At 35.6% G+C, this 27,266-nt stretch overlaps 1 protein-coding gene across 1 annotated transcript in view; it reads right to left on the minus strand.

The window, feature by feature from the left end:
* Nucleotides 1-3,211: 3,211 nt before the first annotated feature.
* Nucleotides 3,212-27,266, minus strand: part of LOC117987434 (pupal cuticle protein 20-like) — a 34,717-nt gene continuing 10,662 nt past the window's right edge. Inside the window, exons 2-5 of the mRNA XM_034974445.2 lie at nt 9,280-9,498; nt 6,764-7,044; nt 4,525-4,770; nt 3,212-4,208 (exon numbers count right to left, since the gene is read on the minus strand). Of these exons, the coding sequence (XP_034830336.1) occupies nt 4,046-4,208; nt 4,525-4,770; nt 6,764-7,044; nt 9,280-9,294 (705 nt within the window). The 5' untranslated portion in view covers nt 9,295-9,498 and the 3' untranslated portion in view covers nt 3,212-4,045. The remainder of the gene's footprint in view (nt 4,209-4,524; nt 4,771-6,763; nt 7,045-9,279; nt 9,499-27,266) is intronic.

Raw genomic sequence — 27,266 nt, forward strand, 5'->3', positions numbered from 1 at the left:
CAAATCGGTCCAGCCGTTTAGGAGGAGTTGAGTGACATGTACAGAAGAATTTTATATATTAAGATAATAGGGAAATGCCAAGACAAATATGCCAGCAATAGTTTGACTTTAGATCAGGAGCAAGGCCATATTCACCTTTAATGTCTTGGCTATTGAAATGTAACAAAATGTATTTCAATTGATCCTCTGCTGCATAGAATATTAAAAATGGCAACCTACAGCCTAAGCTGGTTGATCAATTTTAATAAATGAGGTGTTCTTAGATTTGTCTTGACGGTAGATGGTCAATTTTGAAAATAAATAAATTGCAAACATATGAAATGAAGGTCGAAAATGTTTTTAAATAAATTATTTATAAGTCATTAAATAATTATTTTGAGAAAAATAATTTTTTTGCAGATGAACAAATTGGATTTCGTAAAAATAAAAGCATAAATATGGCAGTTTATAAATTTCTTAACACTGTTATGCATAATCTAAACAGTAAAATTCCAGTTTGTGCTTTATTTATGGATTTAACCAAAGCATTCGACTTCGTTGACCATGACATATTATTAAATAAACTTAATGCCTATGGTGTAAGAGGAAATGTATTGGACCTTATAAAATCATATTTGACTAATAGAAAACAAATAACTCAGATTTCTGCAGTCTGCTGGAAAAATAAAAAGCAAATTAATTACCATTCACAGTCGAGAGTAATTCAGCGCGGCGTACCTCAAGGCAGTATCTTGGGTCCTTTACTATTTATCATCTATATCAATGATCTACCGAAACATGTGACTCACCATAACATGGTATTATTTGCGGATGATAGTACTGTGATATTTGCAAACAAAAACATAGACGACCTTAAAAGTAATATTAACTTAACCATAGACAAAATCATAAATTGGCTGGATTGTAACAAACTTAAAATTAACTTAGATAAAACCAACATCATGACTTTTAGACTAAGAGAGAAAATGTCGCGTGCTTTGGATATAAATTATAAGGGCAAACCTATCAACGAAGTAAATGTAACGAAATTTTTAGGACTGAATATTAATTGTAATCTAAATTGGAAAGAGCATATAACTCATATTTGCACTAAGTTGAGCCAATTCTCCTATGCGCTTTATATGTTGGGTAAAACGGTTGATGTTTCGACACTATTAACGGTTTACCATGGATATGTCGCCTCACTGTTGAGATATTGCATTATATTCTGGGGTAATTCTACAGAAAAAGAGGCTGCATTCAAAGCGCAAAAGAAATGTTTAAGGGCAATATTTAGATTAAAAATTACGGACAGTTGTAAACCCTATTTTAAGAAATATAATATTTTGACCATGCCATGTATATATATTTATGAGACTATCATTTTTATTAAACAAAACTTGAATTTATATGAAAACTTCAATAGTAAAAGGCATGTGCTTAAACTGCGGCACCCTCCTAGTAGAACCGCTCATTTCTCCAAAAGTTTTTTTGCCACTGGGCCACTCTTGTATAATCACTTGCCCAAACATATAATTGAGACACGAGAACTTCCTTTATTTAAGATAAAATTGAAAAAACTATTGTTAGAAAAGACATATTATTCGATTAATGATTACCTTGTAGAGAAATTTTAGTTTTATTTTAATTTTTGACATTTGTAACATTATCATTTAAATTTGTATTTTTTTGTGACTAAGTATTTAATTTGACTAATTTTATCAAAACTATGTACACGTTGTTCGGTATATCATAAGTCATAACATATTGCATGCTAATAGGCAGAATTTGGCTGTACCTTTTTGTTTTGTAATATCTGCACTGTTTACCCATATTCGCAATAAAGAAATTTGAATTTGAATTTGAATTTGAATTTTTTTTTGTTTTGAATTTGGCATGGTCGAATAAGGTTTTTTAAAATTAGAAAATATGGTTTACGAAAAGATATAGAAAATTCTTGAAATAAATAAGTATTATGAATTATTAAATTTTAAATGAGATACTCTTGAGCACAGAACATTAATTTTTGTACACTTTTGCGCAATAGGTTTCTTTTTTTTATTTGAAGCATATTTTAACTTGTCGCTCTGGTTTAACTTAGCTATGCTGAGGTAGTAGCACTCATCAGAGATACGGGAGCAGCAGTTGTCTTTATCTATACCTACAAATGCCGAATAGCAAATTCAGTAGAAAAAATCATTACTTGGACTTGATTTACATTCTGTCGCGATTAGACCGATTTTTATTGAATATTTGCTTTTGTAACGTTAAATAATTAGTGACTAACTTTAATGAGAGACATTTCACCGCGATTAATAGTCTGGTGACAGAAGAGCTGGCTCATTTTTTGCGCAACTGATCAGCCTGGCTATCCAGCGCGGAAATGCAGTATTCTTGACCTTTCCACGCGGGCATGATTTGTATAGTAAGCCAGCTTTAAGTTTATTTTAATATTTGCATTTGAAAAATATTGTGACTCTAACGCAAATATACTTTTATTTAGCCATAACTGATTGAACGTAGTTTGTGGTTTTAGTTAAAATACAATTATTGTCGTCTAGAGTTATATAAAGCAAAACTTTTAACTTTGACTCTAGCGCTTTCATTTTTTATGTAGATAGGTAGGTAGAATTCATTTTTTGTCCAGGGAATAATTCACGTTTTTGTAGAGCTTACGCAACAGCAAAAGTAATTTTATAATGTCTTAATCACTATTGATTCAATTTATTCTTACTTCCGTCTATACAATATTATCTACTTGAATATTATACATGGGTGTATTTAAGTTAAATATTCAGATTTAGATTGATGAGATTGTAGGTATATTAAGAAAATGTAGGTTTTCAACTTTACATTTTCTAATAAGTTACTTATTATACCTAGACTTGAGGCTTAAATTAAGCTTAAGGCTTAATACAAAATGGATATCTACCCGTATCAATAGGTACCTATCCAATGCAAGCCGTGGATTTTCGTCCTTATTATCTACCTACATTGTTGTGTTAATTCTTAGTTACGAACAAAACTATATTGGTTAGGTACCTACTTTGAGTTTTTAGGCCTCTACTCATCCTACGCCGATGTAGGCTGCGTCCGTCAGTCACTCTGCTCGTAAATGAATACATATACTGCCATCAGCGTAGTAGTAACAGAAAGAATTAAGTTTCCAGTCAAATATATTTATGAAATAAAGGTGGAGGTAAAAAAAAAGGTAATAGAAAAATAGTTTTTTAAATCATTCACTTTTATTCACATGCCTATTTACATAGGTATAGTATAAGCTTAAATAAATACGTGCTTGCCTGTTTCGTGGTATCACAGTCCTTGTACACACGAGGTCGTTGACCTCATAAAATAATCTTAAATTAAAAAATAACTGTATGCATATCTAAAATATATCAATAATAATTATAACATTGTCTAGTTAACAGGTAAGAGCATACGCAAATTAGAGAATACAATAAAGCCTTCATTACATAATATCATTAGTTAATTACTAAGAAAAAGATACTGAAACGTGTCAAAATTGTTCTATATCGACAATGCATAATTAGCTTAAGTTTAAATTAGTTTTAATGAATATCTTAACAAAGAGCCGCAATAAAAAAACAAATCATTAAAAAAAATAAAAAATGTGAAAGAAAACAAATCTGGTAGATCGGAGATGTCAAGGGGGACTTAAAGATGAGTAACATATATGGATTGGGGAGGGATAAGAGGGTTTTAGATTCAGACAACATCAAACGAGTTGCAGGGAGCCACTAGACACAAGTGACACTAAACTGGAGTGTGGAAATTCCTACAAGAGACCTAGGTATGTCCATTTTAAAACCTACGATGAGGGATTTAGGAGTTTGGATGTGGAGAAATCTTTCTCACCGACTTATATGGAAAAATTGATTTGATCAAGACTTATACAAGTTGAATAAATTATTATAAAGGTTACTGAGGGATGATAAAGTGTATGAAGTATTTGCGGTTGTATAATATAACTTTAAAATTAAAACGACCCACATTTCAACAACGGTTCAGCAACGGATCTTAGTTAAATCGTGGTTGATTGAGATCAATAGTGATAGCCGCCTGCGCCTCCGCTGCCTCCAGAGCCTCCGCCGCCGAATCTTCCACCGCCGCTGCCGCCGCCGCTGCCGCCGCCGCTGCCGCCGCCGCCGCCGCCGCCACCGCCGCCTGATCCTCCGTACGCTCCCTCGTTATAAGATCCCTCTCCACTGAAAAGATAATTGCATAATTTAAGAAACTTGTAAGGGGGCTTGATCCCGGGTACACACCTCTAAATTTTCGGAGTTATGTGCGTTTTAAGCAATTAAATATCAGTTACTTTAAAGGTGAAGAAAAACATTGTGAGGAAACCTGCATACCTGAGAGACGAGAGTTCTCCATAATACTCTCAAAGTTGTGTGAAGTCTATTTGGAGAGTACCAACCCTTTTCATTCTGAGAGGAGACGAGACTGAGCCACGAAATACTTAAATTTTGATACTAAATCATGGATTAAAAATTTCGAAATTAAGGGAGCATAACTTACGAAGATGGATTGCGTCTGTTGAACTCAAGCGATTGCAGAATAGCATCAGGAATAGGAGGAGGAGTTGGTAGATGTGCGCCAACTGGATGGAACCCGTTCTCATCAGCAGTGTATGTCAGGGAGATCTGCTGGCCGTCAGGAGAACGGTAGGAGAAGGCTCCTTCTGCGGTGACGGCGGGGCCTTCTGGGCCGGGAGCACGAGGAGCGCCGCTTTCTTGGGCTGAGATGCCGTTGCCAGTTTCGTAACTGAAAGAAAGAAAAACATTTGTAAAGAAATTGTTTAATATCAGATACCACTCAAGATGCCAAGAGATGATAGCCTATAGGTTAAAATCCCGGGCACGCACTTCTATCTTTTTGGAGTTATGTGCGACTTTAACGGTGAAGAAAAACATCGAGAGGAAACCTGCATGCCTGGGAATTCTTCAAAATGTTCTCCAAAATGTGCCACTACGCACTTGACCAGCGTGGTGTTCCTAACCCGTCTGTAGTGGCCTGACGATGAGTTGAGATGGTGATGATGATGATGATTTAAGTCTATTGACTATTTGACAGCACCGAAAACTATGTGAGTTTGCCTCAATCAAGGGTGTCTAGGTATGCCTGATGCACTGTCGCGAACTGCAAAGCTTCGCGAGTCTACCGTTCTTCTATCTATAGGTAAGTAGTATACGCGACAGATTGAAATGACAATCAGGGAGAGAACGCCCCGAACTCCCGCACAGCCACCGCGCTAGTCCAGTACTGTCGCGAACTATAGGTGCGGATGAAACCATTTTCGATGCCTGGTTTACAAGGATTGAAAACAGGGCTAGAAGACCTAAGTAATTCTAATGCCCCCTAGAATAAATTAACGACGAATGAAATATAAGAGTAGGTCACTGCCTAATATTCCGTAATTGTTATGAAATGCAATATATTGGTTCGTGACCAACAGGCTCTAGGTAATATCCTAAACACTAAATGTTCTCGCAGGCCTATGCGGGTCAAAAGATCAGGCTAATCCTTAGACATAAATTTTTCATTTGACTGTAGCGCTCATAATTATTAATATCTTAATTTTCACATTTTCGTTATTTATTCCTTGTAAATAGGATGTCGTAAGTCAAGTTTTTTTAATTTTATGATTGGAAAAAAATTACATATCTGTGTAATACAAATACCTAATGCAGATAACAAATTAGAGAGAGAAAGAGAAGAAACAGCAAAGAATGAACCCCTATTAAAATATAACTTACAATACTACTGAGATATATACCGAATCAATCTGGAGTAATATTAAGAATACCTACTGGTCCTATTTCCGCGCCGAAAAGACACCTTGATTCTTTCCGAACCAACCCCTTTTAAACATTTTATTTTGATACAAAAACTTCCTACGTTGTCGTAGGAAGTTTTTCTTATCAAAATAAAATTATTCCTCAATTATTATTCCCATGTTTTGTTGTGTAATGTTTTGTTTCCCAGTTCCTCAATTATTAACAATAATAATTGAGGAACTGGGAAACAAAACATTTCTGATCAACCCGTCTGTTTTTGGCCTACTGAATACAAACGTGAACTCATTTCCATGCAAAATGGCCTAAAACTGTGCTAAAATAGTGTCCAAAAACGTATTTGCGGTTAAAACGGTTGAGTTTCAGAAGCTTTTATTTAGTTTTTTTGCTCTTCCTGTAAAATCCTATTTTATCCAATTACGTTTTGCTTGCCAGCTCCTCAGTTGACCGTTTAACCTTTGGATAATTAATTGTAATAAGTATAATATATGAGCGAATTACAGAAATATTTATGGTCGTAGATCAAACTGTCTGTAGAACGGACTTTAATTGGGTCACTTAAATGCCCGCAGCGTGATCGTCTTAACAAGCAAAGGGACAAACCACGACATTCAACTTTCAAATGTTTGTACTTGATGCACAATGCCCTATTGTGATCGAAGGAGTGGCGAAATAATTATCATGATGGGAACCCCAGAAAATTCAGTCTCATTCAGTAAATTGAAACTTACAGTAGTTTCTATAAGACAAAAAATGTTATGTTTAAATCGTGTGGTAGCTAATCCAGGCAAGAAAAATTTACATAGACATCAGCTCAGTAACTGCCCTCAGTAAATACTTACTTACTATTTAAATTCTTGTGATGCGAATTGCGTACCATATGTCTTGTGGTCGACTGGTAGAACACTTTGAATAAATCTTTAACCAGCTCTAACATCAATAAAAGAACCAAATAATTTCACCTGAATTTGTAGGTCCCGTCCCCGTTGTTTTCATTTTCATATCGAAGAATAGGAATGTTCGCTCCTGAAGAACCACCTCCACCACCCCCAAAACCGCTGCCTCCGCCGCCAAAAGATCCTCCCCCAAGTCCTGTATTTCCTCCTCCTCCTCCTCCTCCTCCAGCTCCAGCTCCCCCTGCTCCTCCCAGGCCTCCATTACCTCCTCCCAGCCTCGGAGGTAGGTACTGCGGCTCCAGGCGGCCACATGATGCCAGCGCTATTAACGCTGATAGCAATGTTAACTGTAAACAAAAATGATAGGCTATTTAAACTCTATGCATACTAATACTAAGAATTTTCAAAATACTACTCGCATGACAACATACAAGCCGCGCATCATACCTCTCTGGGCTGTTTTATCGTTCGTGACGAGAGATGCTCAAATATTTTTGACTTCAGGTACTGCGGCACTGTTGTAGGATTAATAAAGTTCTGGTTTTTCAAGAAACATTACTTATCTTCTTTATTATACCAGCGAAACTTGAGCAGACAGGACATTTAGTGAAACTAAAATTTATCACAGGCCACAGCTTCTTGCGACTTGCGGTAGGACGATTTCACGCACTTAAAATATTTATTGAGGCTATAATCCACAATTAATCAAGTAGTTAAGAACTTGAGTTTATGGACGGAATGGGAACAACGAGGAAGTTAAAGTTTTAGTGACTCTCATGACGTAATATAGTGGCTGCGGGTTTGTCATGTAAATTAAATAGATGTAAGGTCCGGTATCCACCAAAGCGCAGATGAAGCAGCCCGACCAGATTATTGGTATATAGATGACATGATAATTTTTTTCCGTCACCTATCATGATAATTTTTATTTAAAAAATGTTTAATTGGAAAAATGTTTCTGCAAATAAAAAAGCTTGGATCTTGATCTATCTGGTGTACTTAACACAATACCTCCTCCCATCCGTGCTTTGGTGGATACTAGACTAAAAAGTATTACGTAACGATTAAATCCTTAGGAGAACTATTTACCAAAGTTACTGACATAGCCCAAAGGATTAGCAACCTGAAGTACCTACCTACATAGAACAAATTCTAATGAAAGACTTCTATTAATTTATCATTGTTAAGAATTGCACAAGGACTTAGTTTTTAGTAGACTAAAATTATTAAAAATTTGCAGGTAAGTACCTGCACATACTAATTTTTCTAGAACTTTTTCAAAAATACAAGTTAGCTTAACTTACACTACATCAAGATCATCGTACCTACTCGTGTTAATCGTGTTGTGCTTAAACTTAGATACTTGAACAAAAATTGTTTATCCTCGTGTTTTACAGCCTGAGCATTTCTTTCGTATATTTCTCATCGACAAAAAGTTTAGCTGCGAAAAATGCTAAAATGTTTTACTTCAGCAAATGTATGGACTGCGGAGTACGGACTAAACGGTGTTCTGTCGATAATTCCGAATTGTATTAACAATAGCACTGTCGTGAACAGTAGGGAACTACGTAACGGAATACCTACACTTTGGATTTAATATCATCGCTGATAGATATTCCAATCCAAGTCGTGATATACCATACTGAAGTAATTACGATTATGACTTCTTAGCTTCTTGAAAATTATCTTTATTCATACTTAAACGGAAGTTATATGACTAGCTATAACACGCGACTCTACGTGTTACTGTTTGGGTAAAATCACACTTTCAGCATCTTCCTACTCTATTTACAATTTCTCACTTTTGCGAACTTCGTCAAATTTGTTCTTTTTGTTTCTTTTGGATCGAAAGTCGAAAGGGATTGCCGACCTGCCGTGTGATTCGTACCGAACTCAGTGTTCAACGCTGAATGATAGCCACCGTGCTCATTTGACATTTCTTTTCAATCCCTGAAAACTTTTCGCACTCAGTGAAGCAGCAATGTAGAACAAATGAACTTGGTGGCTATCATTCAGTGTCAAACACTGAGTTAGCGAATCACTCCGCTGGTGTCTGGTGACACCTGCGCTACGTCCCCCATGCACTAACTATCTATACAGTCTATGAAAAAGAAGGGCACTAAATGACTCATTGCCACAAGTGCCAAAATTCTATAGTGCTTTATTGTTACTATAGTTGACCACACCGTAAAACCGTAAACCTTGGAAATGTTTTAAAAAAGTCTATCAATGACTCAAGACAAACTGAAAAGGGAAACAAGTTCGATGAAATGTTAGCTGAAACCCGCTTTTCAGTAAAAAGCTCTTATGCCTACTAATGTCTAAAAAACATAATTATAGATTTTACTATGTTAAAATTATGTTTTCTAAATTCTTCTAAATTTCTAATTTCGAAAATTAATACCTTCTTGCTTTTTAATTTGTTATGTTGCTTCTTTGATAATTTGGTCTTAAATTTTTTGGGGAAGAAATCACTGAAAATGCTAATAAGACCGTCAGGACGCTTGGTAACGAACATTTCCGTTTAGGAATAAGGTACTCTTTAAAACTGCTAAGTGTTTGGCTAATTGCTTTTCACTCACCGTTATAGAAGACATGTTGTGCTAATGTGATTCTGTTTATTTTGTACAAGGCAGGCACTCTTCGTTCAGTTGTTTGCAGAATACAGTTGGCGAAGATGTGCCTCGTTTTATATTGCTCCGATTTGCCCTTTCGCGCTTGCCTCACCTTGTGCGTGGAGTTATATCGGTGCATCCGAGCTACGGGTCCGCCTCGGGACTACTTTAAACTTAACAGAATTCCTTAAAAAAGACAATTTTATAAGTAAACCAACAAGGTTTCGCAATAGCGCAAAACGAAGCTTTACTTTATTTACTTAAAAATAAGGAACTAACTTCTCGCAAATCGAGCAATCTTAACTATGCTGCTTTTCAGGGTTCCGTATCCGAAGGGTGCCAAGGGGATGCTATTACTATGCCTCCGCTGTCCATCGGTCTGTCTGTCAGTGGGCTGTATCTCATGAATATAATATTACTAAGTATAATAGATAGAGAGTTGAAATTTTCAAAGAGTGTATTTCTACTACCGCTATAACATTAAATAACAAAAAAAACCAAATGGCTGCCATGTAAATTTAAAAATAAATAAAAAGCATTTACACAATCTTGAGTAATGGTACGGAAACCCTTCGGGTGCAATCCGACTCGCACTTGTCGGTTATTGTACTTTACTGCCGCGGAAATGTATTTAGATACCTTTTATCTGAAACTTACAAGCTATTTTTGAAATAAGTACCTATAACATTTTAAACAATAAATTAAATTTTTACTAAATTTACAATTTCTACATTAAATAAGTACTTTTTATTCCTACGTTTTCATGATAGTGATACTTACTGTAAATAATTAGTTGTGTTCTAATGCAAATAGTAAAAAAAAACATGTTTCATACCTCAATCCGCCCAATAGTATAAATTAAACCTAGAGATCTTGTTTCTTTATAATCAATTTTGTAGAAAGATTTTAGAATAACTCAAATATTCAGTAATAAATAGAAACAGAAGCGAATCAAAAAGTTAAATTGAATTTGGTTTTGTTTCTATTATTATTCATAGGAACGAAAAAATATGCAATTGAAATATTTACTAAACTTGCAAAACTTTTACAATGAGATTTACAGTTCCTCAGGCGTCGAGTCCTTTTATTTGAATTGAAATAAGTGTAAGGTTAGGAAGGTATAGCTACCATTCCAATATTGCTATGATCAATCTAGTATCGAAACATAGACCCTTTCAAAAGGCATAGTATCACGTTTAAATAACTGTCAGTACCTTTAAGACTCGATGTCTCATACCAAAGGCTAATTGAATTTGTCCTGACCAAAAAGTCTTCAAACATAACACTCGATAATATAGCCTAATAGTAGAACTATAGGGTGGCATTCGGACTTAGGATAGGAACCTTAGAATTTCAGTTTCATCTTTTTAGTTTTGAGTTTAAATCTATCACATAATATACATATACATATATTATGTGATAGCTAAAAAGATACACTGAAATTTTAAGGTTCCTATCCTAAGTCCGAATGCCACCCTATATAACTATAAAATTTGCTTTCCCTATCACTCCTAGACTAGGAGGGGAAAACGGATTTTTAAAAGAATATTGGCAAGTTCATCATTATGACTAATATTCCCCTTTCCCCTTCAACTAAGTGTGTAGCTTGTGCTAAGAGTAGGTACGACAATAGTGCATCGGGTGGAGTTTGAACCGGCGACTTTTGCATTTCAATCCGCTCCTTTAACCGTTGAGCTATTGAGGCTTAAAAGGTAAAGCTGACTGACTGGCTGATTTATCTTAAAATTTAATCCCTAAGGGTCAAAAATAGGGGTTTGTATGTAAGTAGTCCACACGGACAAAGTCGCGGGCACAAGCTAGTTAGTAATAAGAATCTTTTGTAGGGTTCCGTACCCCAAGGGTGCCAACGGGATCCTATCACTATTCAGTGGTAAATTAAAACTACCCGACGACGATTCGAAAGCGCTTGTAAAAAGTCTACTTGAATAAAAACATATTCTATTCTATTCTATTCTATTCTATTCACTAAGTCTCCGCAATCCGTCCGTCTATCCGTCTGTCTGTCAGTCTGTCAACGGTCTGTATCTCATAAATCGTATCGTAATAGATAAAGACTTGAAACTTTCACAGAGTATATTTCTATTAGTGTGTATTCCTCTATAATATTGAATGATAAAAATTTGAAAGAGTTGAAATTTTCACAGAATGTGTATTTCTTTTGCCGCTATAACAGCAATTAATAAAAATTTCAAAATAGCAGCCATGAAAATTAAAAAAAAAAAGTGTTATTTCTTGTATAATGGTATGGAACCCTTCATGTGCGCGTCCGACTCACACTTGACCGATCTTTTAATACTATTAATATTATTTTTTAATGTCTGTACTATACCTATTTACAACTTGACGTTTGCGGACATGATTAGAATATTATGGTGTTACACCGGGTGATAGGTTTTGCCCTCGGGTAACACTAACACCGACGAAAGGTTATAAATGGCGATAAGCAAATTACGATGGCACACGTACCATGTTATTAAAATGTACCTAATATATTACTCCATGTGATGTGATAGTCAAGCAGTTGAGCGCGTCGGCCTCCTATTAGGAGGTTCACGGTTCAAGATCAACCATGCATCTCCTAACTAAAAATAAATTAATAGCGTTTCTGCCACAAATCAACTTAAATCCAAAGTAGGTATTTTTTCCGTTAGCTCAGTTAGCTTAGTTTCATTTTAAAAGTATTTGAGGTATGGTGATAATTATTATGATGCCCACGACTTCATCCGAGCAGATTTAGGTTTTCTAAAAATGTAGCCCATCTCCGTATCCTGGATGCAAGCTATTATCCGTATCAAATAGATGATGTCCACGAATTCATCCAAATGGATTTAGGTTTAAAAAGGTTAAGCATAAAAACTAGATTTTTTGGAACTAAAGTAGCCTTTCTCCCCTTTAGCTTATTTGTTGAAAAATGACTAAATCGAAAGTTACAATGTCCAATCCAAGTTGTAACTGTAAGCCTTTTCAATGAAGGTAAATAAGATGACATGAAAGGTACGTGAGCATTCTCTTCGGTCACGGACGCGAACTTCAGCTACTTGACATTTAGTGCATTCTGTCATTTACTTGATAGGAATACCTATGAACAGGATATATTAATATTTTTTTGTATTTAATATATATGTATATATTATATATGAATATATTATATATGTATATATTATATAGTATGAACTTATTAGAGTGTGTGTATACCTATGTATGTATAGTTGCACTGCGCCTCCCCGTCTTACAGTTCTATAAATTCTTAAGTATAGGTTGCCTGGAAGAGATCACTGTAGTGATAAGGTCGCCCTTTGTTTATAAGTATATCCTGTAATTTTTTACTCATTGCCATAGTGTTAAGAAATAAAGATGTTTAAATTAAATTAAACTCTCAACCCTCCTGGAGTAGTCGACTTACAAAAAGTTACATTACTTTTGTTGTAAATCTTTATCTATTAAAAAATGCTAACCTTTCACGTGAACGCCTTCTTTGTTCAATACAATGGCTTCATTAGTATCTTCTTATATTTGTAACATTTGATTACACCATCTTACGACACGCCCTCTCTATTTAGATCTATCTAAGTAGTCTCAAGTTTTAAGTTTTTATTGGATACTAGCTTCGTTCGCGTGGATTTAAGCTTTTTAAAAGCCCGTGGGAGCTCTTCGATTTTCCGTGATAAAAAGTAGCCTTTATCACTCTCCAGGTCTTTACCTTCCTTCTTCTCGCGTCGGTCCCTCAATTTTGAGGATCGAGGCTTCCTCGAGACCTGTATTACCTTATTCACGATGGTCTTAAACTATAACCATGAAAAAAATCACATCAACCCGTTGCTCAGTTGCAACGTGATTGAAAAACAAGCCAATAAACAAACACACTTTCACGTTATTAGCTTCTTAATAACAACTCGCTTAGCTTATTAACATCCCGCCTATCTGAACAAAGTCTTCAGATCACATTTTTCGAGGTATTTAATATTTTTGTGTATAGAGAAGTGTCCTACTTCTAAAATATGCTTCTGCTGTGCAAGAATTGTAAATGTGCAGGGACTCACCTACTAAGCATATAACCACAAAGCTCAGAGGTCTAAGTGTTAATTTTCGCGTAAAATAATGTGAATAAATGTAGTCACATTGGAGTCACGTAAATCTGTCAAAATTGTATAGTTATCAATACTCGATATTTGCCGTTCATACTAAAGATACTAAATCACAATTTCCAATACAACGTAGTTGCACTAGTCTTTACGGGTAAATCATTATCGTGATCAACTCAATGGCCGGCTCACTACGAGCATAAGTCTCCTGTCAGAATGTGAAGGGTTCTGGCCATAGTCTACCACGCTGGCTAAGTGCAGATTACGCGACTATAGAGGTAAATAAAGGCAATTAATGTACGATTAAAAGAACAGTTACTGCAACTAAAGACACGGATGTTTACTAGTGGTGTTATAACAAGTGTCGGCCTCGACTGGCGCTATTCCGTCATGATCCTAATATTTCACGAAACACGATCACGCCTTAACTCTCTCACGATGGGCTCGGAATGTGCCGAACAATGGGGGACCTAATCAGGAAAACAGACATTATGGTGAATCCAATTACCTATAAGGAAGTAATTGGGTTATGCATTCGCAATTTTCTTCTTATTCAGTGCAACAGTGCACTTCGACCACCCGTTTTTTTTTAAAAAGAATATTAGCCATGTTAAATGACTAATATTCCCCTTTCCTCTCCAACTAAGCGTCAAGCTTGTGCTAGGAGTAGGTACGACAATAGTGCAACGGGCGGGGTTTGAACCGTCGACCTTTCGGTTTTCAGTCCACTCCTTTACCGGCTGAGCTATTGAGGCTCTATCTTTTCCCGTTCTATCCTTTTTTTCCACGTAGGTATCTAAAGTATGCGACAGGTCGAGATAGCAATCGAGGAGGGAACGCCACGCGCACCCGCACAGCCTCCTCGCTAACCCGGTGCGGGCACATCGATCGCCCTGATTCAATAGTAAAAATATTTGATATCTAAACTTACCTAGAGATAGACTTTTATTAATAACAGGTCTTTGCTCCAAAAATATCTTGTTTTCTTTTGCTAAAGTCGTAAATTTTCATAGGAATCTGATTGGTTGTTACTTCCAAACGCCCAAAAGTAGCTTCGGGGCATTTAGTCCCAAAAAAATTGATCGTATTCCACATCTACTTACATCATTACATGGAACCTTTGTAAGCTGGGAGTTTGCTCAAATAGATTGAAACAGTCGAAAGTAAGTAGTTTAATCACCTATTTTTGCTGAGAATGAAACAGGAGCAACGAACCGTACCTATTACTTATTTTAATTTTTATCAACCAATTTTCATATTATGCAAAATTATTCGACGAAAAAAAAATTGCCTATTTCTGACTCCATTTAGGTACTTAATCATATCTATATTTAACTATACCTAATGTCAATTCTGTATACTTACCTATACCTATTATTATCTACCTAGATGAATAGCTTGAGCTATTTAAACGAAGTTTAGTTGAAATCACTTTTGGTATGTAAATTTTTAAACGCTTTGCGGTCATCCAATCTCTTTATGGGTGAAATAATCTTACAAGAAAATGGAAAATTATAAATCTAATTCTCCACGGTTGTAGCTCATACTTTGAGGTTTTGCTGTGACGTTGTAAATTTTGAACTACTAACTAGCGTTTCGCTTTTAATAAAAATCAATTTTGTTCAAAGTATGTTGGTGCCACCTAGCATCAAGGTGCAGAACTACGCGTGGGTCGATGTTCAGAGTTCATTCGAGCCACAATAGATGGCGTTTGCTTCGTTGTCAATTGTCGTAAAAATAAAACAAAATAATTAAATAAAACCATAATATCATTTGTTTATTGTTAAGTCATTAACAAAACGGTTCTTATAATATATCCTTAGGTTCCGCAAATATTCAAAAATGAATTGGCTTCATGATCAAACTAAATGAGAGCGGCCACACTCGGGTTGCGTCTGGCAACACCGATTGGTGAGATTTAGAATTTTTCTGGAGTCAACATGTGAAGACGAATTTTTTCGTTCCAGGAAAATCTCACTCCCTTTCGCCCATGGCTTCGCCTGGGAAAATACAATAGTTATAAATTTAGTCATCCTAACGTATTTCAATGTTTCATCAATTATGGTGAGTGAAAAATCAAGTAATGTGGATTCGACAAAATGGCGGTTTGGTTAGAGAAAATCCTAATTTCATGATTTCCCTTTCAGTTCCAGCTATTTTACCTTCCCAAATAAATGAGGAAAATGGGTTGTGGGTGGACTCCTGAAAACCATTGGTGGCCAGGAGTTCAATAGGTGAGTTGTGTTTGATCGGGAAAATTCCACGTGTCGAAATTTTCACACAGCACAAATTATAATCTTGTTTTTCTTTGTTGCAGGGTTTCCGTTTGCGTTTCCGTTTGCGTTTCCGTTTTAGTTTCCGTTGGCGTTTCCGTTTTTAGTTTTCGGTTTTCGTATTTATTTCTTTTGCACATTCACGTTGGCAACTTAATTTCTATGGATAAGACTTGGTGAAAATCTTTGTAAGGAAACATTTCGGTTGTGAAGAATCAAGTTAAATTGAGTTTTGGATCTTGGCCGATGCCGTCCAGCTACCTTGCAGTCTTCGCACCTACAAGTAAGCAAATGTTTGTATCCTGGAACAGTTTAGTGAACCTTCTTAGGGTATGTGTACAGTAAGAACCCTGTCTTTACTACTGAGCTTTTATTTTGAAACAATTTTATGAATTTTACTGTGTCATTGTCTATTCCATGCCAATGGCATCTTAAATTTAAAACATAGATTTTATGTACTATCTACCTAAGGCATTCTAATGTATCTAAATTAAGTCTTGGCATTAAGCTAGAATAACTAAGCATTATTAGCCATCACTATGTATTAAGCGACCCCGGTAAAAGTTACATTAAAAACAATTTTGCCTAACATCTAGCAAATTTCATTTATAACACCTCATATACATTACAAGGGAGTCGACGGCTAGCTTCTATTCTTTACTAGGTAGATAGATCAAGTAAAGTAAATTATTATTTTTCCTCTAATCTTTGTAAGGTGGTAGATTATTCCGTATCCGGGTATATTTCCATTCCGCCCAATTTACCACCCTTACAAATGGCGCCCGAACGTTTTTTTATATAGTTATTTCAGTATATTTTGAGAAATTTTGTGAATTTTATGAAATGTACTCCGCTGATTGTACAATTTTCTAAGTAGTGACACATTGCAAAGAGCACTAAGCTGTTTTTTATGGTTAACTAACTAAATAATAACTAATAGTTAGAAATTTTGTTTGATAGTTTAAGTAATTTTCTGAGTATAGTCCAACAGTGGTTTTTTCTTATTTAATTAACACATTATAAATGGTGTTTATGCCGTTCAATTATGTTATTTGACTTACCTTGGAGGTGTATAAGTGAATGTTTGCCTTCAGTTTAGTAATAAACATTGCTTAACTGAGTTGTTGTTGGGTATTGCTTTCAATAGTAAGTACATCTTATGTTTGAAAATTCCGGTAACTTAGTATAATTAAAGTTTTGAAACGCTATGTCCTGTTAACTAGTTACACACATACATTTATAAATACTAAGAGTTACAACTTGTGAAACTAAATATATAAACTATATTCAGAGATTACATTAAGTTCAAGTAGGAAGTTATGAACAATTTTTTTTCAGTGACTTGATACTTCATTATTTTGTTGAAATTTTGTTTAGAGCTGTGTTAAGGTTATGATAAAAGCTACTTCACACACAAAACATGTTAAGTTTAAGTGAATGCTGGTAGTTTAAAGTGACATTTACAAACAGATTTTGTTGTATTTTAGGTTATGTGTTAAAAGTGTAAAGTAACAGTCATCAAACCATTGCACAATCTCTTTGTTTTTTTTTAAAGATAATATGCTATTCAGAGTTCATTGCAACTTTGTTGCCTGTTTACTTCTGTAATTGTAAAGGTTGTAACACACTGTGTACTCATAAAGGTGATACTGCACCTTACAATCATTTATTCAATTTTGGGAAGTTTTATTTTGTTATATTTTGTTTACTATAGTAATAATATGTGCTTGTATTATTAACAATATTTTGGAATAGGAACATAATTGATAAAATAGTTAGGATAGACTTAAGAATATTGTTTTTGTTGTGTATTTTGCTTGTGTATATTTAATAGTTTAAATAACTTCTTTTGTGTTTGTGTTTAACCAATTTGTATAAGGCTAAACATAGACAGTTACACAAGCTCGATATTTTGTTAAATGTGTTTTGACTTAACACAATGGAACAGACTTTTGCCCAGTTTCATTCACTTTTGAAAGACGAATTGTGTTATGAGGTATCCATTCGTTCCGAAACTCCAGCACCTACAGTGCTAGGTTTAAAGAAACAGTTAAAACAATTAATTCAGGAAATTCCTTCTGAATCAATTTTAGAGACAGATTTCTCTTCTGAAAGTGAGTTAGGGGTTATTACTAAAAAACTTCAAGACTTAGAAGATTTATTAAAAAAGTGTTCTGACACTAAAGATAGACATGCCCTCTGTAGGTCTAAAGCTTTAGCTTCACATTTGTACTTTAGAATTTTGAGAATACAGTGTTCCGAACTCAGCTTAATAAGTAGGAAGAGTGAATTACATACAAAGTTGCAGAGTTTGATTTCCAGATTAGATGCTGACAATGAGTCGTCTCACGACGAATCACTGGATTCCGAGAGTACCGCCGTTGACTGCACTGGTGATAAAAATGTTGCCAAGTGGAAGTTAAATTTCAACGGACAGGGTGATCCGCGCAGTTTCATCGAACGCGTTGAGGAATATAAAAGATCTTATGGCGTTTCAGATGGAAAATTATTTGTTTCTGCATTTCATCTTTTTACAGGCCGAGCATTGTTATGGTACAGAGGCAACAAATGTCAAGTTTCGTCTTGGTCAGAATTGAAAACTTTATTTTTAGAGGAATTTGATGCAGTAGATTATGACTACAGGTTGCTAGGTGAAATTCGAGCAAGAACACAAGGCTCTGAAGAACCTGTGTCTATCTATTTCGCTATAATGTTTTGCATGTTTTCAAGGTTGTCAACACCACTTTCCGAAGAACAAAAGTTACAAATTTTATTACATAATATTCGCCCTTTTTACTCAGAACAATTAGCTCTTGTTGACATTAAGTCTGTCGCAATGTTGAAGGAAAAGTGTCGCAAACTAGAGGCTGCGAGGCAGCGTTCCGCCTTATTTTCTGAGCCTACTAACAGTAAGGCAACTTTAAGTTCAGAGTTTGCTTACAAACAAGTGACAAAACAGATAAACACACTTTCAGTCACACCCGCACCTAAGGTTGATACAAGTAAAGGCACTGATTTTTCGAAAACAAATAAACAACTATGTTACAAGTGCGGCAAGGGTAACCATTCCTTTAAATTTTGCAGGACAGTTCCGAAATTTATTAGATGTTTTTCGTGTGGACGTCAGAACTTTACAGTAAAGACATGTCCAAGTTGTAGTAAAAAGGCGACTAGTAAACCCGCTCCGAACAAAAATTCAAAAAACTAATTAGTAAGAACTGTGCAGAGACACAAGTAAAGAACTTGGTCATTAACAACAAAACATCCCTTTTACCTGACACAGTTCTGTATTCAGTGGATAAACGAGACTTTAGGCCACATTTAAAGGTTTTTGTTGACGGTTTTGAGATTACAGGTTTACTAGATTCCGGTGCTTGCGCGTCAATTTTGGGTAACCAGGCGCACAAGGTTTTTTTGAGATTCGGTTATAAATTGCATAGCAGTATTGATACCACATTTTCAGTGGCAAATGGAGACAAACTTGATTGCATGGGTTATATGTTTATTCCGATTACTTATAATTCCGTAACTCACATAATAAAATTTTTTGTAGTACCCTCTATAATAGCGGATGTTATTTTTGGCTGTGACTTTTGGAAAACATTTCAGTTAGCCCCTGGCATTTTTGATAATTTAGAATTAATTAAGGCACCTTCTCAATTTTACAATATTTGTGCGATTGATAATAAACAAATTCATACCATCACTTCTTTTGAAAACTTATCATCTCAACAGAAAGAATTAGCCCAGTCTGTAGTAAATAAATTTTTAGATATTTCTTCAGAGAAAATTGGATTGGGTAGAACAAAATTAATTGAACATGTTATTGACACCGGTGATGCCTTGCCAATAAAAATAAAACAATATCCACTTTCTCCCGAAAAGAAGGAAGCTTTAAGTAAAGAGTTAGATAGGATGCTGGAAATGGACGTAGTTACTCCGAGTGAAAGCCCTTGGAATAACCCAGCAATTTTAGTGAAAAAGGCAAATGGAGACTGGAGATTTTGCCTAGATTGCAGGAAATTAAATTCAGTGACAAAGGGGGATTCATACTCAATACCGTACATTCCACAAATTCTAGATAGCTTGAAAGAGGCAAGGTTTTTATCATCGATTGATTTAAGTTCAAGTTTCTGGCAAATTCCGTTAGCTGACGACTCTCAGGAAAAAACCAGTTTTACAGTTCCTGGTAGAGGGTTATTCAAATTTAAAGTCATGCCGTTTGGCCTATGCGGTGCACCAGCACGACAGCAGAGGTTAATGGACCAGTTATTTAATCAAAATTTTTGTAGTGATATTGAAAATGGAATAGTATTTTGTTATATAGATGATATTGTTATTTGTTCTGCTGATTTTGAAACCCATTTAATTTTATTAAACAGAGTTCTGGATAAACTAAAAATGGCTCAACTATCCATAAATTTTGAAAAATGTAATTTTTTTAGAGACTCTTTGAAATATTTAGGGTATATAGTGGATGAATTTGGTTTACGCACAGATCCTGGAAAAGTTGCCGCAGTTTTGAACTTTCCGACCCCAAAAACTGCACAGGAGGTAAAGATTTTCCTAGGCACTTGTTCTTGGTACAGGCGCTTTATTAGGAATTTTTCAACCATCGCTGCACCACTCAATAGACTAACGAGTAAAGGAAAGAACACACCTAAATTTGAGTGGAGCGAACAGGCAGAGGTAGCATTTAATACATTGAAGAATGCGTTGGTAACCGCACCTGTTCTTGCGGTACCGAATTTTGAAAAACCATTCAAAATACATTGTGATGCTTCTGCATATGGTGTTGGCGGTATGCTAACGCAAGAAACCGATGGTTGCGATCATCCCATTGCGTATGTCAGTAGGAGCCTAAATAAAAACGAAAGGAATTACAGCGCGACGGAACGCGAGGCTCTAGCTGTGATTTTTGCAGTGGAGAAATTTCAGGCTTATTTTGGTTCCAAGCCAGTCACAATTATCACAGACCATGCATCCCTAAAGTGGTTCTTAAATTTAGAAAATCCCTCAGGACGACTCGCCAGATGGGGTTGTAGATTATCACAGTATAATTTTGTTATCGAACATAGGAAGGGTTGTGATAATGTAGTTCCGGATACCTTGTCGAGACTCATACACGTAGATGTAGTTGGTGATCGTAATGATAACTCTAGTCAACAAGTTTTGGTAGATGACTGGTATGACAAAACATTTAATGGCTGTAAAATCAATCCAGCAAATTTTCCGAATTTTTGTATTTTGAACGATAAACTATATCGTTACAGTAAATGTAAATACCAGCTTCTCAGTGAGTTCGACTGGAAAGAGGTAGTCCACAAGAACGACATCCTTAGAATTATGCAACAAAACCATGCAGATGCAACTGCAGGTCATTTTGGTGTGTTCAAAACTCATCGCAGATTATCCCTCAGATATTTTTGGCGTGGTATGTATAAGGACGTGGTTGAGTACGTTAAGAATTGTGATACTTGCTCTGCGTATAAACACACGACATCAGCCACTCCAGGTCTGCTAGGGAAGCCTAAAGTCTGCGAGAGACCTTTTCAGGTCATTTCGGCTGATTTAGTCGGACCTTTGCCTAGGTCTAAATCAGGATTTACATTTCTTTTTGTGGTGACGTGTTGTTTTTCGAAATATACAATGTTGTTTCCGTTACGGCGTGCCACAGGTGCCGCTGTTGTTAAAGCGCTAGAGAATTTTGTATTTTTGAACCATAGTGTTCCAGAGACTGTGATTGTGGACAATGGGTCCCAATTTACAGGATCTGAATTCCGTAATCTCATTAAGCGTTATAATATTCCGAAATTACACTACACACCACTGTACACTCCGCAAGTTAACCTTGTTGAGAGGTACAATAAGGTTGTTATGACTGCTGTAGCCGCTTTTGTGAAAGATAACCACAGGTCCTGGGACGAAAACCTGTACAAGGTCCAGTTCGCCATAAACAGTGCGGTTAATGAATCCACTGGATTCTCCCCGTTCTTCCTTGTCCACGCTAGAGAACCGGTTTTAAATGGTTCCTTCTATAAGGACACGGATAAGGAGTACGAGGCCGGAATTCCAAGGGAGGAATACGCAGGAAAGTTTGGATCTTTGGAGGACATATTTGGTCAGGTTAGGAGAAATTTGTTTCAGGCTCATGCAGAGTATGCAACGCATTACAACTTAAGGCGTAGGTCTGCAAGCTATTCTGTTGGGGATATAGTGTGGAAAAAGACCTATCCACAAAGCGACGCTACAAATTTTTTCGCAGCTAAGCTGGCACCTAAGTATGAAAAGTGCAGGGTTGTCAAGGTTTTGTCACCTTTGGTTTACGAACTAGTTAGAGTAGCTGACAACCACCCAATAGGCACTTGGCATATTAAGGATATTAAGAAGTAGATATTTGCCATTACTTAGTTTGGTCTAAACTGTTTGAATATTTAAGTTATCAATATTCAATTAGGAATTTGAATGAGTGTAGTGATGTTCTGAGTTAACAGTTACATTACCATGGTTCAGTTGAGGAGGAATGTAGTGGATGTATGTAGGGATGAATATGTGATGATTGGAATGCTTGTGGTAGACCAACCGGTTGAGAAAGTAAAAATGCAAATATCGTACTTTGGGGATAACGAAAAGGGGGGGGTTTTGTGTTTTGTTTTCGTTTTCCTTCTAGATAATGGATCATTTCTGTTATTTTTCCGATTCTGTTCCGAGATCTATTTTCTAGGAGAGTTATTTCGTTTTTTTTTCTCATATTCCGATTTTGATTCGGTTTTATTTTTCCGAATGGGATAGAGAACGGTTGCCATATCAGATGGACCCGTTCACAACCAGTTTTTCCGTATTTGTTGAGTAACAAATATTACGATGGTAGTTTAAAAGAGTGAACCACCGTAGGCCTAGACGCATTCTATCAGTCAGCTGAAGAATGATGCCAAGATGTTTCCACTCAAGTGTCTTAGACACCATGAAGTTTTTTTTGTATATATTCTTTTTAGAAGTTAGGGTTGTGTAGTTAAGTATAATGTATAAAACCTTACACTGTTTTCAGTATATTTATTTTGTTAGACAATTTTCCTTGTTAGTAGTAGATGTGCGTTCACGCGTAACTTCTGTGTTTTTTTGTTTGTTTGTTTCAGGCAAATTGTTAGTAGTTGTTGGATGACGCTGAGGGCAGCGTGGTTCAACCTGTTGAACCTTTTCGTAGGAGGGGAAGTATTGTGACGTTGTAAATTTTGAACTACTAACTAGCGTTTCGCTTTTAATAAAAATCAATTTTGTTCAAAGTATGTTGGTGCCACCTAGCATCAAGGTGCAGAACTACGCGTGGGTCGATGTTCAGAGTTCATTCGAGCCACAATAGATGGCGTTTGCTTCGTTGTCAATTGTCGTAAAAATAAAACAAAATAATTAAATAAAACCATAATATCATTTGTTTATTGTTAAGTCATTAACAAAACGGTTCTTATAATATATCCTTAGGTTCCGCAAATATTCAAAAATGAATTGGCTTCATGATCAAACTAAATGAGAGCGGCCACACTCGGGTTGCGTCTGGCAACACCGATTGGTGAGATTTAGAATTTTTCTGGAGTCAACATGTGAAGACGAATTTTTTCGTTCCAGGAAAATCTCACTCCTTTTCGCCCATGGCTTCGCCTGGGAAAATACAATAGTTATAAATTTAGTCATCCTAACGTATTTCAATGTTTCATCAATTATGGTGAGTGAAAAATCAAGTAATGTGGATTCGACAAAATGGCGGTTTGGTTAGAGAAAATCCTAATTTCATGATTTCCCTTTCAGTTCCAGCTATTTTACCTTCCCAAATAAATGAGGAAAATGGGTTGTGGGTGGACTCCTGAAAACCATTGGTGGCCAGGAGTTCAATAGGTGAGTTGTGTTTGATCGGGAAAATTCCACGTGTCGAAATTTTCACACAGCACAAATTATAATCTTGTTTTTCTTTGTTGCAGGGTTTCCGTTTGCGTTTCCGTTTGCGTTTCCGTTTTAGTTTCCGTTGGCGTTTCCGTTTTTAGTTTTCGGTTTTCGTATTTATTTCTTTTGCACATTCACGTTGGCAACTTAATTTCTATGGATAAGACTTGGTGAAAATCTTTGTAAGGAAACATTTCGGTTGTGAAGAATCAAGTTAAATTGAGTTTTGGATCTTGGCCGATGCCGTCCAGCTACCTTGCAGTCTTCGCACCTACAAGTAAGCAAATGTTTGTATCCTGGAACAGTTTAGTGAACCTTCTTAGGGTATGTGTACAGTAAGAACCCTGTCTTTACTACTGAGCTTTTATTTTGAAACAATTTTATGAATTTTACTGTGTCATTGTCTATTCCATGCCAATGGCATCTTAAATTTAAAACATAGATTTTATGTACTATCTACCTAAGGCATTCTAATGTATCTAAATTAAGTCTTGGCATTAAGCTAGAATAACTAAGCATTATTAGCCATCACTATGTATTAAGCGACCCCGGTAAAAGTTACATTAAAAACAATTTTGCCTAACATCTAGCAAATTTCATTTATAACACCTCATATACATTACAAGGGAGTCGACGGCTAGCTTCTATTCTTTACTAGGTAGATAGATCAAGTAAAGTAAATTATTATTTTCCTCTAATCTTTGTAAGGTGGTAGATTATTCCGTATCCGGGTATATTTCCATTCCGCCCAATTTACCACCCTTACATTGCATTAAATAGAAAATATTAGAGCTTATTATAAATCAAGTAACGTTGCTCGTAAAGTGATGGCATTGCAAAGGTTAATAATAATTTATTGATCTCATACTAAGAAACCTAAAGTGTGTTGATCTTATGCTCAAATTAGCTCAGATCCTCTGAGTCGTGCCAAGGAAAAAGTGTCATTGTCGGCATGCACACCCAGACTTTTGAGTTGGACATGTGAAATTGGATATACCTACCTCTAACTACATAATAAAACCCGCCAAGTGCGAGTCAGGCTCGCGCAATGAGGGTTCCGTACTACAGTCGTATTTTTTCGACATTTTGCAGAATAATTCAAAAACTATGATACATAAAAATAAATAAAATTCTGTTTTAAAATGCACAGGCGAAGACCCCTCATATGATACCCCACTCGATATAGTTATCTTACTTTGAAAATTGAAAACACCAATTATTACTTCATGACCACAATTTAATTTTTTTTGTGTGATGTAACCACAAATTCACGTTTTTCAGATTTTCCCCCTTATGACTGCTATAAGACCTACCTAGCTGCCAAATTTCATGATTCTAGGATCAAGGTCAACGGGAAGTACCCTGTAGGTTTCTTGACAGACCGACAGACAGATAGATAGATCCTATAAGGGTTCCGTTTTTCCTTTTGAGATACGGAACCTTAAAAATATAATGTTATAAATAGAACAAAACGCAGTGGTCTACCGTCTAAACATAAGGTATAAATAGACATACGTAATACTGTAGTACCTATGTAGTATGAAGAATGGGCTTGGGCAACTAAAATTTATTATATTTTGTTATTTTAATTAAAAGTTAGATTTTTAATTATATGCGTTGAAGTTATACCTAGTTCTTAACTGTACCGAATTGCCTAATAGCTATTTATTTCTAGGTAATTCTCATTTCATATTCCAAACTTTATAGATTTAATAGATCCTAACCTTCACGTTAAACGAATAAATTCTGTTTATGCCCATTTAGCTTTAACTGCTTCGTAAAACTCATTACCTACATAAAATGCGAAACTAGTTGAGACTTTTATAACTCGAACAAAAGCTTTACCCAGTTAAAATTTCCATATCTACGTCAAAAGTTATACAAATGTAAAAATGAGATACCTACTCTTAAACATATTTTAAAACAGTTCTAGATTTCTTTTTATCAAACATTTTTCCTGTATTTTTTGTTCCTTGTCGTAGTATTAAGCAATAAAGATATTTTAAATTAAATTAAATTAAATTTTTCCTACGAAAAAGAAGAAAAATAATACTAAAAGGTGGTTACAGGGATTAGGGTATACTTATTTCTAAGAGATCTCTACGACTGACCCCAAAAGGTTTAATGCCTTAGTCCAGCACGCTTGCCCAGTGGGAATTAGCAGTTTTCATACACCTTTGAGAATATTATAGACAATTCTCAGGTATGCCGGTTTCCGTGATATTTTATTAACTCCGAAAAGGTAGAGGTGTGTACTATCTCTAACTTTTAGGAGTTATAAGTGTAAGGGTGGTAAATTGGGCGGAATAGAAATATACCCGGATACGGAATAATCTACCACCTTACAAAGATTAGAGGAAAAAAAAAATAATTTTACTTACTTGATCTATCTACCTAGTAAAGAATAGAAGCTAGCCGTCGACTCCCTTGTAATGTATATGAGGTGTTATAAATGAAATTTGCTAGATGTTAGGCAAAATTGTTTTTAATGTAACTTTTACCGGGGTCGCTTAATACATAGTGATGGCTAATAATGCTTAGTTATTCTAGCTTAATGCCAAGACTTAATTTAGATACATTAGAATGCCTTAGGTAGATAGTACATAAAATCTATGTTTTAAATTTAAGATGCCATTGGCATGGAATAGACAATGACACAGTAAAATTCATAAAATTGTTTCAAAATAAAAGCTCAGTAGTAAAGACAGGGTTCTTACTGTACACATACACTAAGAAGGTTCACTAAACTGTTCCAGGATACAAACATTTGCTTACTTGTAGGTGCGAAGACTGCAAGGTAGCTGGACGGCATCGGCCAAGCTCCCAAAACTCGATTTAACTTGATTCTTCACAACCGAAATGTTTCATTACAAAGATTTTCACCAAGTCTTATCCATAGAATTAAGTTGCCAACGTGAATGTGCAAAAGAAATAAATACGGAAAACGAAAGCGAAATACGAAAACCGAAAACTAAAAAACGGAAACGCAAACGGAAAACGGAAACTAAAACGGAAACCCTGCAACAAAGAAAAAACAAGATTATAATTTGTGCTGTGTGAAAATTTCGACACGTGGAATTTTCCCGATCAAACACAACTCACCTATTGAACTCCTGGCCACCAATGGTTTTCAGGAGTCCACCCACAACCCATTATCCTCATTTATTTGGGAAGGTAAAAATAACTGGAACTGAAAGGGAAATCATGAAATTAGGATTTTCTCTAACCAAACCGCCATTTTGTCGAATCCACATTACTTGATTTTTCACTCACCATAATTGATGAAACATTGAAATACGTTAGGATGACTAAATTTATAACTATTGTATTTTCCCAGGCGAAGCCATGGGCGAAAAGGAGTGAGATTTTCCTGGAACGAAAAAATTCGTCTTCACATGTTGACTCCAGAAAAATTCTAAATCTCACCAATCGGTGTTGCCAGACGCAACCCGAGTGTGGCCGCTCTCATTTAGTTTGATCATGAAGCCAATTCATTTTTGAATATTTGCGGAACCTAAGGATATATTATAAGAACCGTTTTGTTAATGACTTAACAATAAACAAATGATATTATGGTTTTATTTAATTATTTTGTTTTATTTTTACGACAATTGACAACGAAGCAAACGCCATCTATTGTGGC

This window comes from Maniola hyperantus, chromosome 13, assembly GCF_902806685.2.
Source record: "Maniola hyperantus chromosome 13, iAphHyp1.2, whole genome shotgun sequence".
Classification (NCBI taxonomy): Eukaryota; Metazoa; Arthropoda; class Insecta; order Lepidoptera; family Nymphalidae; genus Maniola; species Maniola hyperantus.